Here is a 15,751-nt window from a genome sequence, read left to right as displayed (position 1 = left end):
GAGAGGAGGATGGGGACAGGAGAGGAGGATGGGTACAGGAGAGGAGGATGGGGACAGGAGAGGAGGATGGGTACAGGAGAGGAGGATGGGGACAGGAGAGGAGGATGGGTACAGGAGAGGAGGATGGGGATAGGAGAGGAGGATGGGGAGAGGAGAGGAGGATGTGGATAGAAGAGGAGGATGGGGACAGGAGAGGAGGATGGGGACAGGAGAGGAGGATGGGGACAGGAAAGGAGGATGGGGAGAGTAGAGGAGGATGGGGACTGGAGTTTTATTTGACCGCATCCTCCAATTCTTTTCCTACAGGTCAGAATATTGATCATGAGGGAGAGAGATAAGTAAAGAGAGCTAGAGAGCTAGAGAGATAAAGAGCAAGAGAGAATGATATAGAATGAAATAAGAAATGACAAAGTGGAGGGATAGAGAGAGAGAAAGATAAATGTGCAATGTCCCTGCTGAACCCCCTGACAGAGAGAAATATAATCTCTTCTGGCTTTCTGTGTTTCTGTGTAGTTGTGTGTGTTTATTTGAGAATTGCTGTGTGTGAGTCTGTACTTGTATGCTAGGAGAATCATGACTGTGTGTACAGAGGAGGTCCGAGTCTTTGAGTGTTGAGGTGGATGATTGATTTGCATGGGAGTGCTGTTCATCCAGTATAGTATGTGAATGTGTAGTCCATTGTTCAGCTAGCTTTCGTAACACCATGTGGTATAATGCATAGTCAGAGAAAGCAAATGGTCACAGACAGTCATACTGTACAGTCCTAAGTGATTGCACATAATGTGTGTGTGTGTGTTTGTGTGTGTGTGTGCGTGTCATAGATTATGATTCACATAGCTGCTGCAGCGACTCCAGGCATTGTTGCTTCACTGCAAGGCCACGACTTCATCAACCTCTTTCCCCGGCTAATACATCATGTTACTGACTAGCTGGGAATATGAATATGAATTAAAAAAAACGTCAGAAATCAGGAGAAATTAATTTCGTCTCAGCGAGTGAATGTTACTTACCGTGCATTCGGAAAGCATTCAGACCCATTCACTTTTTTCACATTTTGCGCTACAGCCTTTTTCTAAAATGTATAAACATTTACAATCTACACACAATACCCCATAATGACAAAGCAAAAACAGGTTTTTAGAAATTTAGAAAATGTATTAAAAATAAAAAACTGAAATATCACATTTACATAAGTATTCAGACCCTTTACTCAGTACTTTGTTGAAGCACCTTAGGAAGCGATTACAGCCCCAAGTCTTCTTGTGTATGACGCTACAAGCTCGGCACACCTGTATTTGGGGAATTTCTTCCATTCTTCTCTGCAGATCCTCTCAAGATCTGTCAGGTTGAATGGGGAGTGTCGCTGCACAGCTATTTTCAGGTCTCTCCAGAGATGTTTGATCAGGTTCATGTCCGGGCTCTGGCTGGGCCACTCGAACATTCAGAGACTTGTCCCGGAGCCACTCCTGCGTTGTCTTGGCTGTGTGCTTAGGGTCTTTGTCTTGTTGGAAGGTGAATCTTCACCCCAGTCTGAGGTCCTGAGCACTCTGGAGCAGGTTTTCATCAAGGATCTCTCTGTACTTTACTCCGTTCATCTGTCGCTCGATCCTGACTAGTCTCCCATACCTGCGGCTGAAAAACATCCCCACAGCATGATGCTGCCACCAACATGCTTCACTGTAGGGATGGTGCCAGGTTTTCTCCAGACGTGACGCTTTGCATTCAGGCCAGTGAGTTCAATCTTGGAGTCGTTTAGGTGCATTTTGGCAAACGCCAAGTGGGCTATCAAGTGCCTTTTACTGAGGAGTGGCTTCCGTCTGGCCACTCTACCATAAAGGCCTGATTGGTGGAGTGCTGCAAAGATGGTTGTCCTTCTGGAAGGTTCTCCCATCTCCACAGAGGAACTCTGGAGCTCTGTCAGAGTGACCATTGGGTTCTTGATCACCTCCATGTCCAAGGCCCTTCTTCCCCTGATTGCTCAGTTTGGCCGGGAGGCCAGCTCTAGGAAGAGTCTTTGTGGTTACAAACTTCTTCCATTGAAGAATGATGGAGGCCACTGTGTTCTTGGGGACCTTCAATGCAGCAAAAATGTTTTGGTACCCTTCCCCAGATCTGTGCCTCAACACAATCCTGCCTCGGAGCTCTATGGACAATTCCTTCTACTTCATGGCTTGGTTTTTGCTCTGACATGCACTGCCAACTGTGGGACCTTATATAGACAGGTGTGTGCCTTTCCAAATCATGTCCAATTTATTGAATTTACCACAGTTGGACTCCAATCGAACTGTAGAAATCTCAAGGATGATCAATGGAAACCGGAAGCACTTGAGCATCATTTTGAGTCTCATATCAAAAGGTCTGAATACTTATGTAAATGTAATGTATTTCTGTTTTTTAATTTTGTATAAATTTGCAAATATTTCTGAAACAATTTTTGCTGTGTCATTATAGAGTACTGTGTGTAAATTGATGAGGAAAATATATAATTTAATCTATTTTAAAATAAGGCTGTAGTCTTACAAAATGTGGAAAAAGTCAAGGGGTCAGATTACCTTCCGATGGCACTGCAGTTAAAAACATGCATCATTTTGACATGTTGAATATTCAATGGATGATTATTCAGCACATGACTTCTGTTTAAACATTTAGCACTCTCTCTACATATTTACTTTAATTGTCCCCTTTAATTGGCGTTTTATCAACAATATGGAATCCATATTACGTCTATTATGGTGTCTGCTGCCTTGTGTGTTTGTGTATCAGTGTTCGAAAGAGAGAAAAAATAACATAGGGAGAAAGAGAGGGAGGAAAAGAGGGCGAGAGAGATTGAGGGAGATAAAGAGTGTGAGTAAGAGAGGATGGCAGGGTGAGCGTGTGTGAATGTAGTTTTGTGAGCACGAGTAAAGATTTGAGAGGCTTTAAGTGGTTTGAGCGTACTGGCCCAAAAAGACTGCGATGCTTACATAAGTGAGTGTTGCCCAATGCAGTGGAAGTGAAAGGCACTGGCACAGTCCAGTAGAGACAGACTAAGAGACAGCACCCTGCTAGAGTGATCACTGCCCTCTGCTGGGTGGAATAACACACTACCACAGCACAGGATATAGGGGCTGTGGCCCAGGCACAGATTAAGCCTAGCCCTGGATTTAAAAGTACTTTCATTGAGCTTTCTTTTAATACAGGGCTAGGCTAAATCTTTTACCCGGAAACCGTGCCCCATTGTACCACACCTATTCCTTATAAATCACAGTACTGTGTAATGATTCACCTGGTGTGTGGTTACTAGTGTCAATTTGCAATGCCTTGTATGTATTCCAGACTGGAATATGTTCTGGGATTCATCCAATGGCATTGAGGAGTTTATCACATCAGTCACCGGCTTCATTAATAAGTGCATTGACGACTTCGTCCCCACAGTGACCGTACATACATATCCCAACCAGAAGCCATGGATTACAGACAACATCCGCACTGATCTAAAGGCTAGAGCTGATGTCCTTGATGTCACTACTACTGTACTTTCTGTCTGCTGTACTCTGTTTTATTTATTTTTTATAAAGCTGCCGCTTTCAAGGAGTGGGACACTAATCCGGATGCTTATAAGAAATTCTGCTATGCCCTCTGCTGATCAAACAGGCAAAGCATCAATGCAGTACCAAGATCGAATCCTACAACACCTGCTCTGACACTCGTCGGATGTGGCAGGGCTTGCAAACTATAATGGATTACAAAGGGAAACCCAGCCGCAAGCTGTCCAGTGAAGGGAGAGTATTAGACAAGCTAAATACCTTGTATGCTAGAAACACTGAATCTTGCATGAGAGCACCAGCTGTTCCGGACGACTTTGTGCTCACGCTCTCCGTAGCCGATGTGAGTAAGACCTTTAAACAGGTTAGCATTCACAAGGCCGCAGGGCCAGACAGATTACGAAGACGTGTACTCAGAGTGTTCTCTCTCACTCTCTCTTGCTTCTGTACCTAGAGGAGGATGGAAAATAGCTGTCCTCCGGCTACACCATGGTGTTACCCTACAGAGTGCTTTTCAGGCTACTGTGGACCTTCATTTCAAAACAGTGTGATTTAATCAATTATTTGGTGACATTAATATATTTAGTACATTTTTATCTAAAAATTATAACTTTTTTAATGTTTCATTATTTACATTTTTCTGAAATTCACTGAGGAGGATGGTCCTCCCCTTCCTCCTTTGAGGAGCTTCCACTGGTGAGAATGCTGTTCATTGACTACAGCTCAGCGTTCAACACCATAGTACCCTCCAAGCTCATCACTAGGCTCAGGACCCCGGGATTAAACACCTCCCTATCTACATTGACCATTTCTGCACTTAACTCTTTTGACTCATCATGTATGCTGCAGCTACTGTTTATTATCTATCCTGCCGAAACACTGTATCCCATACATATCAACATGGTTTACTTCGTACCACTGCACATCGACTCGGTACTGATACTCCATGTATACAGCCAAGTTATTGTTACTCATTGTGCATTTATTCCCTCTGTCATTGGTTTTTCTTCATGTTTCTATTATGTATATTTGTTTGAATTACCTTTGCATTGTTGGGAAGTAAGCAAGCATTTCACTGTTAGTGAAATGTAAACCTGTTGTTTACGAAGCATGGGACAAATACACATTTGATTTGATTTAGATTGGATTTGGTGAGACTTAATGCCGAAAGTGTTCACCACTAAATAACCTCACCTTCTTTTTCCACAAAGGTTTCCATTATGTTTTAGACTGATATGTCTTTGTGTGAGTTTGTGACGTTCCTCACCACACCACAAGGTTCTATACTGTACCATGAGGTTCTATACTGTACCATGAGGTTCTATACTGTACCATGAGGTTCTATACTGTACCATGAGGTTCTCTACTGTACCATGAGGTTCCTTAGTGTACCAATTCCATCAGAACGGATAGAGATAAATGATTTGAGGGTTGGGATAACCAGACACATCCTCACATGTTCCTCACACATTTTCCTCGTGTCCTTCACGGGAGCTCTCACTGTAGCTCACGGTCTCCACGTGCGCTTCGTGTCTTGTGCTGTTCTGACGCTGTGTTCTCCGTTGCGCTATGTTTCTCTTCTGTTGGCTCCGCCCCTGCTACTCCAGCTGCTGGACGCCAGGAGAACCAAGGTTTGTCCCTATGTTTGCAACCACTGCCCTGGCTGCCGTGTCTGCACAACATAGAGTCACCACCAGAGTGATGTCGTTGTGTGTCTTCGGTGCCCCCAGAGACCTGGCAGTCCTGTTCCTCTGCCCCCCCTCTGGGCTGTGTCGGAAATGCACCCTATTCCCAATGTAGTGCACTACATTTGACCAGAACATGTGTGCTCTGGCTAAAAGTAGTACACTAGGCCTATGTTGGGAGTAGGGTTGCCATTTTGGACACGCTCCGAATTGGACCCCCATACACACACCAGCAAGGAGTGTGATTGGTTTAGCCTGCACCGTTCCCTAAGCCCTACCCGCGTTCGTCAGACCCTCTCCCTGCTCTTACACACTGCCGAGTAGAATTCTTCTGTGTTCTCCCTTTACTGGGTGTGGCTCTACTATAGGGGTGTGGCTGCTGTGTGACCCTTGTGACCCTATAGTAGACTCTAAAATAGGCTGTGTTTTGTTCAATTTCCCCGCCCCCTAAACCTCAACACCCAGGCTACGTTCCAATATCCATACTAGTGAAGCACTAAGAATGCATGGCCCAATCTGTGTATAGTGGCATGCTAGGGTGGATATTGGAACAGAGCCACTTGTCTCCTTCTTATTTCTTCCTAAAAATTGATATCTTTTCTTTTTCTTCTCAAGTAATGTACAAGTAATGTCTTTGTCTCTTTGTATGCGCACACACATGCATACGCCACAGGAGGTTGGTGGCACCTTAATTGGGGAGGACGGGCTCATAGTAATGGATGGAAGGGACATAATGGAATGGTATGGAACTCCATGTTTGACACCGTTCCATTGACTTCCTTCCAGCCATTACTATGAGCTGTCCTCCTCTCAGCAGCCACCAGTGGCACACGTACACACGCGCACCCGCCTCCCTAACACGCAGCATAATGGATGGGCATGGACCCAGAGGTCCACTGAGTCTACTGCTGGTGGTTGGCTACCAGCTCTCAGTGGGAACACTGTTTACCGCGCTGTGCACGGTTCTCTGCTGCTCGACCACTCGGCAGCACGGACAGCACATACACACCCCCTACAGTAATGATAGATAATGATCACTAATGCTGCAACAATCAAGCATTCTGTTGAAAGTGCAAGCTGTCGAACGCGAGCCGTCCAACTCTGAACACTCGACAGGGGATCGGTCAAAACTGTTATCGAAGGTTCACGGTTCTACAAGTTCTTCACGTTCCCCACGATACAGGGAAGGATTGTGCACTCTCAGTTGCACAATCGGTTTCTCCCAGCAACGCAACGATTCAGTCATGCACTGGATGGCTTTGTTTAAATGTGGCTCTCGTCGTATTCCTACCGTCAAAGCATCAAGAGAGATTCCTACAGATTAGATCGCTGACGCACGGTACTGCACATAGATAACCGTTTACAGTACACCTTACTCACCCTGAAAATAGTCGCAGAAGGTGGAAAGCAAGTCGATCACGAATAGCATGTAAAAACCACTTGCCTTTTATTTAACGTCGTCTCATTACTGCCATACTTTGTGTCATTTTGTATTTTTTCTTTTTGTCTTTCGTTGCCATAGTGAGGTAAGTCCTCAAATTCCTCTCCAAGTGTGTTTGGCAGGAACTGTATTTCCCCAGAGGTTGAATAGATTACGGTGTGTGTTTCTGAGTTTGTGTGGGCTCTTCGTAATACACATCTCCTTTCCGCAGGGCCACCTTCAAACCCCCCCCCTCTCTATAAGATGTATTGGTGTCCGTGAGTTTGTGTGTGTGTCTGAAAATGTCCCTCCATATGTACATATTCAGTGACCCATCCTAGTCTGATCTGTCATTTAATTGAATCCACCCTAGACTACGTGCTGCGACCCCTGAGACTCCTTGACGTGTGTGTGTGTGTGTGTGTGTGTGTGTGTGTATGTGTGTGCGCTTGCATGTGCATGTGCTTTCATGTGTGTGTGTGTGTGTGTGTGCGTGTGCGTGTGTGTGTGTGTGTGTGTGTGTGTGTGTGTGTGTGTGTGTGTGTGTGTGTGTGTGTGTGTGTGTGTGTGTGTGTGTGTGTGTGTGTGTGTGTGTGTGTGTGTGTGTGTGTGTGTGACCCCCACAGCACCTGCAGCTGACCATCCAGGCCCTACAGGACGAGCTGCGGACCCAAAGGGACCTGAACCACCTACTGCAGCAGGAGAGCGGCGGCCGCTCTGGGGACCACTACACCAACATCGAGCTGACCGAGGAGAACTTCAGACGGCTACAAGCCGAGCATGACCGCCAGGCAAGGAATCTTCATAAATTACTCATAATAAATGAGTGATTCAATAAATGAGTTTGCCGTTAGTTCCAGGTTCTTATGACCAGGGTCTTGGTTGTAGGATTTTGAATTCCCTGATACTTCCCTCTGGGAATTTAGAGAATCTTCCCACTGGGATTTCTGTATCTTCTTCCGTTCTGGACATTTTGGAAAGTTCCTGAATTTTAGCTACCTTAATAATGACCCAATTGACACTTCCTTCCTTTAAAATTCCTTACAATTCCTTGCGTTCCGGCAGGCCAAGGAGCTGTTCCTCCTGAGGAAGACCTTGGAGGAGATGGAGCTGCGGATCGAGACCCAGAAGCAGACACTGGGGGCCAGGGACGAGTCCATCAAGAAGCTGCTGGAAATGCTCCAGAGTAAGGGTCTGCCTGGAGGGCCAGGCAGGGTCAACGAGGAGGAGGAGCAGGAGAGAGCCAGGCGCATTGCTGAGGCCGAGGCTCAACTTGGACACCTGGAGGTCATCTTGGACCAGAAGGAGAAGGAGAACATCCACCTCCGAGAGGTACAAGAGTACATGTCTGTCCAAAATGGCACCATATTCCTGTATAGTGCCTTACTTTTGAACAGGGCTCTGGTCAAAAGTAGTGCACTATGTAGGGTTTCTGGTGCTGTTTGGGATGCATGTTATGTAGTGCTTACAGTTAGTATATGCCCTTATACTACTGTATGGCCACAGCAGACTCAGAGTATATGTAGTGCTGTTTAAACGGCTACTAAGTGTCTAGTCTCAGAAATCCCACACTGCTTTACTAAAATTGCATTGGCCAATACAGTACTGTAATACATGCCATTTCCCAGAGCAGACACTTTCATCCAAAGTGACAAGAGTCTACACATGTTGGTATGTGACCCCAGCGGGAATTGAACCCACAACTCTGCGGTTGCTAGTACTGTACTCATATGAACTGAGCCACGTACAGGACGACTACAATACCTAAGTACAATTTAATACTGCAAAATACAATGCACAATTACAATACAGGTGGAAGATGTAGGATTGCCATCCCCACGAGCGTGCCACCCTCCTTCAGGCCGTGGATGAGGCATGCAATGATTTCAATCCAGACCTATGTCAGGCTTGGATTCGCCATGCCAAAAAGGCTTTCCCCAGGTGCATGAACAATGAGGACCTTTGGCCAAGTGCTCAAAACAGGTTTGATGCAAACTAATGCCAGCTAAACACACTGTTTCTTTCCTTTCTTTCACTTGATTGCACTGTGAAAGTCGTCTTCAAGGATCACACCTTTGATCACACATGGGATAGAAATGATGGATATTTTGTGCTCATTCAATTTGAATGGGCAGTGCACGTGTGTTGCTTGCTGTTTGGGGTTTTAGGTTGGTTTTCTGTTTAGCATTTTGTGACATCGGCTGATGCGAAAAGGGCTTTATAAATACATTTGATTTGATTCGAATTGATCGCCTCATGTGAAAACAGTGTCATGTACTGCAGCAGACTACATTCAAAGGGCAATTTTAAAATATGTATCTTAAATATTTTGCTATTGGATTAACTGATTGTTAAAACAACGACATTGAGAACATATATATCATCATGCTGTGTTTTGGTGATTAAACCAATGCACTCGTGACATTTCACAGTCAAATGTCGGACCAATGGCTGTGTGTTAAAAGACGTCTACAAACAAAATGAAACGTTTTGAATGTAACACTGGCTGTGTTACAAGTGTTACCAGTTTGGAGTTTTGCTCTAAGAGTTGAGAAAATCAGGAAATACTACCAAAGTGATAAAACAAAAAACTGTGAATAGCCAAAACTATGTAGTTACTATATGGCCACAGTAGACCTGGTCTCACCTGTGTTTGAGGTGTTACTGAAAGCGCAGAGTCATGTTGATTGTTCGGTACTGCTTTTAAAGCATACAGCTTTTGGGACTTCCGGGCAATTTCCACTTTTTTCTTCTCACCTACAGTGTATGCCCATCAACACTAGAGGGCAGTACTGGCCTTCTCTTTGTGTACCTACTGTGCTCTGACTGCGGTGAAAGGAGCAATGTTCAATCTGTGTACAGTGTTATTGCCAGGGGAGAAGTATATGACTGATGTAATGGTAGTGCAAGTAAATGTAACTCATTTCAATGCTGTCGCTCTAGTATTGAGCTAGGATGCATTTGGAGAGATTCAGGGCTCATATTCAGGAAGCATCTCAGAGTAGGTGTGCAGATCTAGGATCAGGTTCCTTCCGTCCACGGTGATCTTATTCATTGTGATCTAAAAGGCAGAACCGGACCTAGATCAGCACTCCTATTCTGAGATGGTTAATAAATACAGGCCCATTTGCACTAGGTCCTAAAAGAGGCGACATTTGATGCTTGTCTTGTCCATTTCATATCAACTGGTGTTCTCCCAGGAACTGCACAGGAGAAACCAGATGCACCAGGACCCTGGCAAAACCAAAGCCCTCCAGACCATCATAGAGATGAAGGTAAGAACCATGGGGAACTATGGGTAGTGTAGTACACCTGGCTGGCACCATTGCTGAGACCAACCATGTAATCAGATGAAATACGAAAACCTTAGAGTTCGGAAAAAGCCAGATTTTCCTTGTATTGAATTAACTTTGAGTCTGTCGATAGCTTCGGACGCCCAGGCTCATTCAACGACACAAGATTTGGAAGGATGACCTCGTGAGACGAGTCGGTGGATGATGGTTGTAATGTTACATCACAATGCAAAAGCTATGAAAAATGTATTCAAAGCACTAATTGAGCCACTGCAGAGCCCATCGGCCCACTGTAACTGCAGAGCTGTGATATCACTTCTAAATATAAAGCATGCGCTCACAGCCCGACAGCATGCCTCTCGCTCACACACCACATCATCAGACGGAGCTGGATTGGTGCTGAGCAAACCCCAGCATCCCCTAGCACGGTCACGCGACTCTCCTCTAGCGTGGTCACATGACACGCTGGCTCCTGGAGGCTCTGGATTTTCATACAGAGCAGAGCCCCTCTCCCTTCCGTCCTCGGTGGAGGACCTCCCCGCTTCTCTCTGCTCTCTCCAACAGACGTGTTGGTGCTGATGTTAGCATGAGTAATGCTAACCCCCCTCTCTCTACTCTCGCTGTCTCTGGGATCTCTTTCTCTCTCTCTCTACATTTCTTTCTCTCCTTATCTCACTCTGTCTTTCAATCTCTCTCTCTCCCTCCCTCCCTCACCCACGAGGGAGAGCACATTCTGCCTGCTGCTACCATGGAAACAGGTGTGGTTGTTTACGACAGAGAGGCCAGTGGCACAGGGAGAGAGAGAGAGAGAGAGAGAGAGAGAGAGAGAGAGAGAGAGAGAGAGAGAGAGAGAGAGAGAGAGAGAGAGAGAGAGAGAGAGAAAGGGATTCAGATAGAAAGAGAGAGAGAGAGAGAGAGAGAGAGAGAGAGAGAGAGAGAGAGAGAGAGAGAGAGAGAGAGAGAGAGAGAGAGAGAGAGAGAGTGTTCATGAGAGCGTCACATCCTCTGCTTGATCAGCTTGATCTGCCGTAGCAGTGAAATCATTTGGATGGCATAGCATCTCTCTGACCCATTGAGCTACGGTATGTTTGTCGTCTCCACTGTATACTATGCTATGTTCTCTCCGGTGGTTAGTTAGCGGCTTGCTACAAGTCATAGGATAGCGATGCATTGACGAAGCACATGGCCATGATAACAGCATTCACACGCTCACGTTAACCCCTTAGATCCAGGACCATCTGTTGCTAACTCTCAGTCGACCTATAGGGACAGCCTCGCATACAGAGCTGGATTTCCTAGTTTTCCACTGCCTGCTGGATGACCCTGCTGAAGCTCTAGCCACAGAACCACAAGTTCACAAGTTCAGAACCAGTCAAAGGTATAGATAGAGGGAAAGAAGGAGGAGAGACAGAAAGGAGAGAGAGGGAGTGAAACCAGGTTCTTGCTCGTTGCTCTGCAGGTGAAGTGCATGTGAGATGGACCATGGCTAATCTTAAAGGCGTTGTATTATTTATTTAAAAACTCTGCAAAGCCAAAGCTCCACTCGGAGGTGCAGTCGCAGTCCATGGACTGGCTCCTGCATTGATGTGCGAGCGACTACAGAGCAGCACGGCTCCTCTTCCTCTTCCTGCTTCTGCTTCTTCTCCAGGCGTTTCTCTCTGGGCTGGTCCCTCTCAAAAGGCTGGCTGTGATGTGTGCCGCTCAGTATTTCCAAATGGTGATTAATCCACTGAGAGGCTGGCTGTGATGTGTGCCGCTCAGTATTTCCAAATGGTGATTAATCCACTGAGAGGCTGGCTGTGAGGGAGCTGCTGCAGCCGGAGAAGGAGGAGGCTTTTGATTTTACCCCAAGATACTGCAGAGGCTCTCCTCCGTACTACCTCAAAGAGCTCTTCCTTACTCTGACACTTACTCTCTTTCTTCGTCTTCCATCTCTCTCTCTCTACCCATCTTCTCTCCTTCACTCTATATTTCACTGTCTTTCGCTCTCTCTTCTCTCTCTCCCTCTTTTTCAGGTGTTTTGTGTTTTGTTCACTGGTCAAGCTTTGGTGATGTTCTAATGCTGAATTATAAGTGTGGCTCAGCAACAGTACAGCACAGCTGGTGTGTGTGTGTTGTGCAGGACACCAAGATAGCATCTTACAGCTGGTGCGTGTGTGTTGTGCAGGACACCAAGATAGCATCTTACAGCTGGTACGTGTGTGTTGTGCAGGACACCAAGATAGCATCTTACAGCAGGTGTGTGTGTTTGTTGTTTAGGACAACAAGATAGCATCTTACAGCTGGTGTGTGTGTTTGTTGTTTAGGACACCAAGATAGCATCTTACAGCTGGTGTGTGTGTTTGTTGTTTAGGACACCAAGATAGCATCTTACAGCTGGTGTGTGTGTTTGTTGTTTAGGACACCAAGATAGCATCTTACAGCTGGTGTGTGTGTTGTGCAGGACACCAAGATAGCATCTTACAGCTGGTGTGTGTGTGTGTTGTGCAGGACACCAAGATAGCATCTTACAGCTGGTGTGTGTGTGTTGTGCAGGACACCAAGATAGCATCTTACAGCTGGTGTGTGTGTTGTGCAGGACACCAAGATAGCATCTTACAGCTGGTGTGTGTGTTGTGCAGGACACCAAGATAGCATCTTACAGCTGGTGTGTGTGTTGTGCAGGACACCAAGATAGCATCTTACAGCTGGTGTGTGTGTGTGTTGTGCAGGACACCAAGATAGCATCTTACAGCTGGTGTGTGTGTGTTGTGCAGGACACCAAGATAGCATCTTACAGCTGGTGTGTGTGTGTTGTGCAGGACACCAAGATAGCATCTTACAGCTGGTGTGTGTGTGTTGTGCAGGACACCAAGATAGCATCTTACAGCTGGTGTGTGTGTGTTGTGCAGGACACCAAGATAGCATCTTACAGCTGGTGTGTGTGTGTTGTGCAGGACACCAAGATAGCATCTTACAGCTGGTGTGTGTGTGTTGTGCAGGACTGGTGTGTGTGTGTGTTGTGCAGGACACCAAGATAGCATCTTACAGCTGGTGTGTGTGTGTTGTGCAGGACACCAAGATAGCATCTTACAGCTGGTGTGTGTGTGTTGTGCAGGACACCAAGATAGCATCTTACAGCTGGTGTGTGTGTGTTGTGCAGGACACCAAGATAGCATCTTACAGCTGGTGTGTGTGTGTGTAGCATCTTACAGCTGGTGTGTGTGTTTGTTGTGCAGGACACCAAGATAGCATCTTACAGCTGGTGTGTGTGTGTTGTGCAGGACACCAAGATAGCATCTTACAGCTGGTGTGTGTGTTTGTTGTGCTGGTGTGTGTGTGTTGTGCAGGACACCAAGATAGCATCTTACAGCTGGTGTGTGTGTGTTGTGCAGGACACCAAGATAGCATCTTACAGCTGGTGTGTGTGTGTTGTGCAGGACACCAAGATATCATCTTACAGTTGGTGTGTGTGTGTTGTGCAGGACACCAAGATATCATCTTACAGTTGGTGTGTGTGTTTGTTGTGCAGGACACCAAGATAGCATCTCTGGAGCGCAACATCAGGGACCTGGAGGATGAGATCCAGATACTGAAGGCTAACGGCTTGCTGAACACCGAGGACAGAGAGGAGGAGATCAAACAGATGGAGGTCTACAAGAACCACTCCAAGTTCATGAAGACCAAGGTACACACACATACAGGAAAACACAGACACACTATATGCACAGGAAAACATGCACACACACACACACACACACACACACACACACACACACACACACACACACACACACACACACACACACACACACACACACACACACACACACACACACACACACACACACACACACACACACACACACACACACACACACACACACACACACACACACACACACACACACACACACACACACACACACACGTGCGTACAGTACTGTAGTAGTCTATAATGTGGCAAACACAGTCACTCACACAATCTAGGGTTTGCTGTGCACGTTCAAAGTGAACAGAACAGATTAGAGCTGTCTGTCTGGCTGACAGTAAATGAGCTAGCTTTAGCATTACATTAACCGTTTTCATCAGGGAAGTGCTTCGCTGGCAGCTATACCTGACTGGGAGATGCTTACGCGCTGTTTTGTTACTGTACACTTAGCAGAGAGAGAGCAGAGGATGACCATAAAGAAAACCATTCCTGTGTTGTTAAAATGGATCTTTTATTGTCCTCCGTAGCCTCGTCAATATGTTCGTATCCATCTAGCGTGATTGATTGTATTACCATTGGATCCCACTGTCAGAAACTCTGGTTACATTTCATTTCCTCATCAACCGTTGCACATCTTATCCAGTCAGTCCAGCTTCGACTTGCTCAGTCATATTACACAGTCCGTCATCAGTCGTCTTACGGTCAGGTTCCCAGCCTCCCTCCCAGCCTCCCATGCCTCTCTGGAGCATTGTGTCTGTGTGTTTACATCCATGTGAGGATAAAACCAGCGGGAGTTTTGTTGTTTTATTTTTAGAAAATGATTCATCAATCATAGATAGGGTCTGATGTATAATACATGAATAGTGCAGGGAGCCAGATGCATCTTTAATGAGAGGAGAGCCTGGCTACAATGAACACAGTGGATGAAGGTTCACTTTACCCACTGTCCCTCTATTATGGTGAGAGGTCGTTTCTACCAAGTGTCCACCGCACTAAGTTCACCCGTGCACAGACACCTCATACCAACACGCAGGTACGAAGGCACAGACACTCCTGCCAGGATGCCCGTTAGCCGACGCCGATGGCGACAGCTAGTCCTACTGGGGTCCGACGCGTAACGAAAAAGACATTGCAGACAAAAAAAACATCAACATGTAATGTGTGTGTGTGTGTGTGTGTGTGTGTGTGTGTGTGTGTGTGTGTGTGTGTGTGTGTGTGTGTGTGTGTGTGTGTGTGTGTGTGTGTGTGTGTGTGTGTGTCTGTGTGCGTCTATCAGTTACACATACATGTCAGAATGTACACACAACAAGCAGGTCACATGGGTTGGAGAGGCGTTGTGCCGTGAGGTGTTTTTTAAATCAGGTTTGCTGTTCACTTGCGCTATATGAGCTGGAAGGGAGTTCCATGCACTCACGATCCTACTTTTTAGCTGCCAACTTCACACGAGAGTTAGTTGTGACAAATCCTGTTGTGTGTGTGTGTGCGTGCCTGCCTGCGTGCCTGCCTGCTTTCGTGTGTGTGTGTGTGTGTGTGTGTGTGTGTGTGTGTGTGCGTGCGTGCGTGCGTGCCTGCCTGCGTGTGTGTGTGTGTGTGCCTGCCTGCGTGCCTGCCTGCCTTCGTGTGTGTGTGTGTGTGTGTGTGTGTGTGTGTGTGTGCGTGCGTGCGTGCGTGCGTGCGTGCCTGCCTGCCCCCCCCCCCCCCGACAGATTGACCAGCTGAAGCAGGAGCTGTCTAAGAAGGAGTCTGAGCTGCTGGCCCTGCAGACCAAGCTGGAGACCCTGAACAACCAGAACTCGGACTGCAAACAGCACATAGAAGTGCTCAAAGAGTCCCTCACTGCCAAGGAGCAGCGCGCCGCCATTCTGCAGACAGAGGTGGCTACAGCACACACACACACGCATGCATATATGAACACACCCGTGTGCACACATAAGCCCACACACACATTCCTGCACACACGCATATGAACACACGCACGTGCATGCATACAAAACACACACACACACATGCCCCCACACACACATACAGTATGCCTAACGAAGACGCCTACATGCTTACAGTAAGATACACTCCCGGATGTGCACAGAATCTCCTTGTATTCATTGATACACCAGATGTATGTTGGTCCCTTGTACACT

At 46.5% G+C, this 15,751-nt stretch overlaps 1 protein-coding gene across 6 annotated transcripts in view; it reads left to right on the top strand.

Annotated features, from left to right (window-relative positions):
- Positions 1 to 15,751, top strand: part of LOC124003385 (ERC protein 2-like) — a 74,378-nt gene that overhangs the window by 24,468 nt on the left and 34,159 nt on the right. For 3 of the 6 annotated variants that reach the window (XM_046311591.1, XM_046311587.1, XM_046311585.1), the window contains exons 3-8: positions 5,132 to 5,155; positions 7,256 to 7,420; positions 7,695 to 7,961; positions 9,818 to 9,904; positions 13,434 to 13,589; positions 15,320 to 15,487. In XM_046311591.1, coding sequence (XP_046167547.1) covers positions 5,132 to 5,155; positions 7,256 to 7,420; positions 7,695 to 7,961; positions 9,818 to 9,904; positions 13,434 to 13,589; positions 15,320 to 15,487 — 867 coding nt within the window. The remainder of the gene's footprint in view (positions 1 to 5,131; positions 5,156 to 7,255; positions 7,421 to 7,694; positions 7,962 to 9,817; positions 9,905 to 13,433; positions 13,590 to 15,319; positions 15,488 to 15,751) is intronic. The other 3 variants (XM_046311586.1, XM_046311590.1, XM_046311588.1) reach the window with 3 other exon arrangements.

Source organism: Oncorhynchus gorbuscha, linkage group LG18, assembly GCF_021184085.1.
Source record: "Oncorhynchus gorbuscha isolate QuinsamMale2020 ecotype Even-year linkage group LG18, OgorEven_v1.0, whole genome shotgun sequence".
Lineage (NCBI taxonomy): Eukaryota > Metazoa > Chordata > Actinopteri > Salmoniformes > Salmonidae > Oncorhynchus > Oncorhynchus gorbuscha.
Note: the sequence above shows the minus strand (reverse complement) of the source record. Positions and strands in the feature narration are given on the sequence as shown.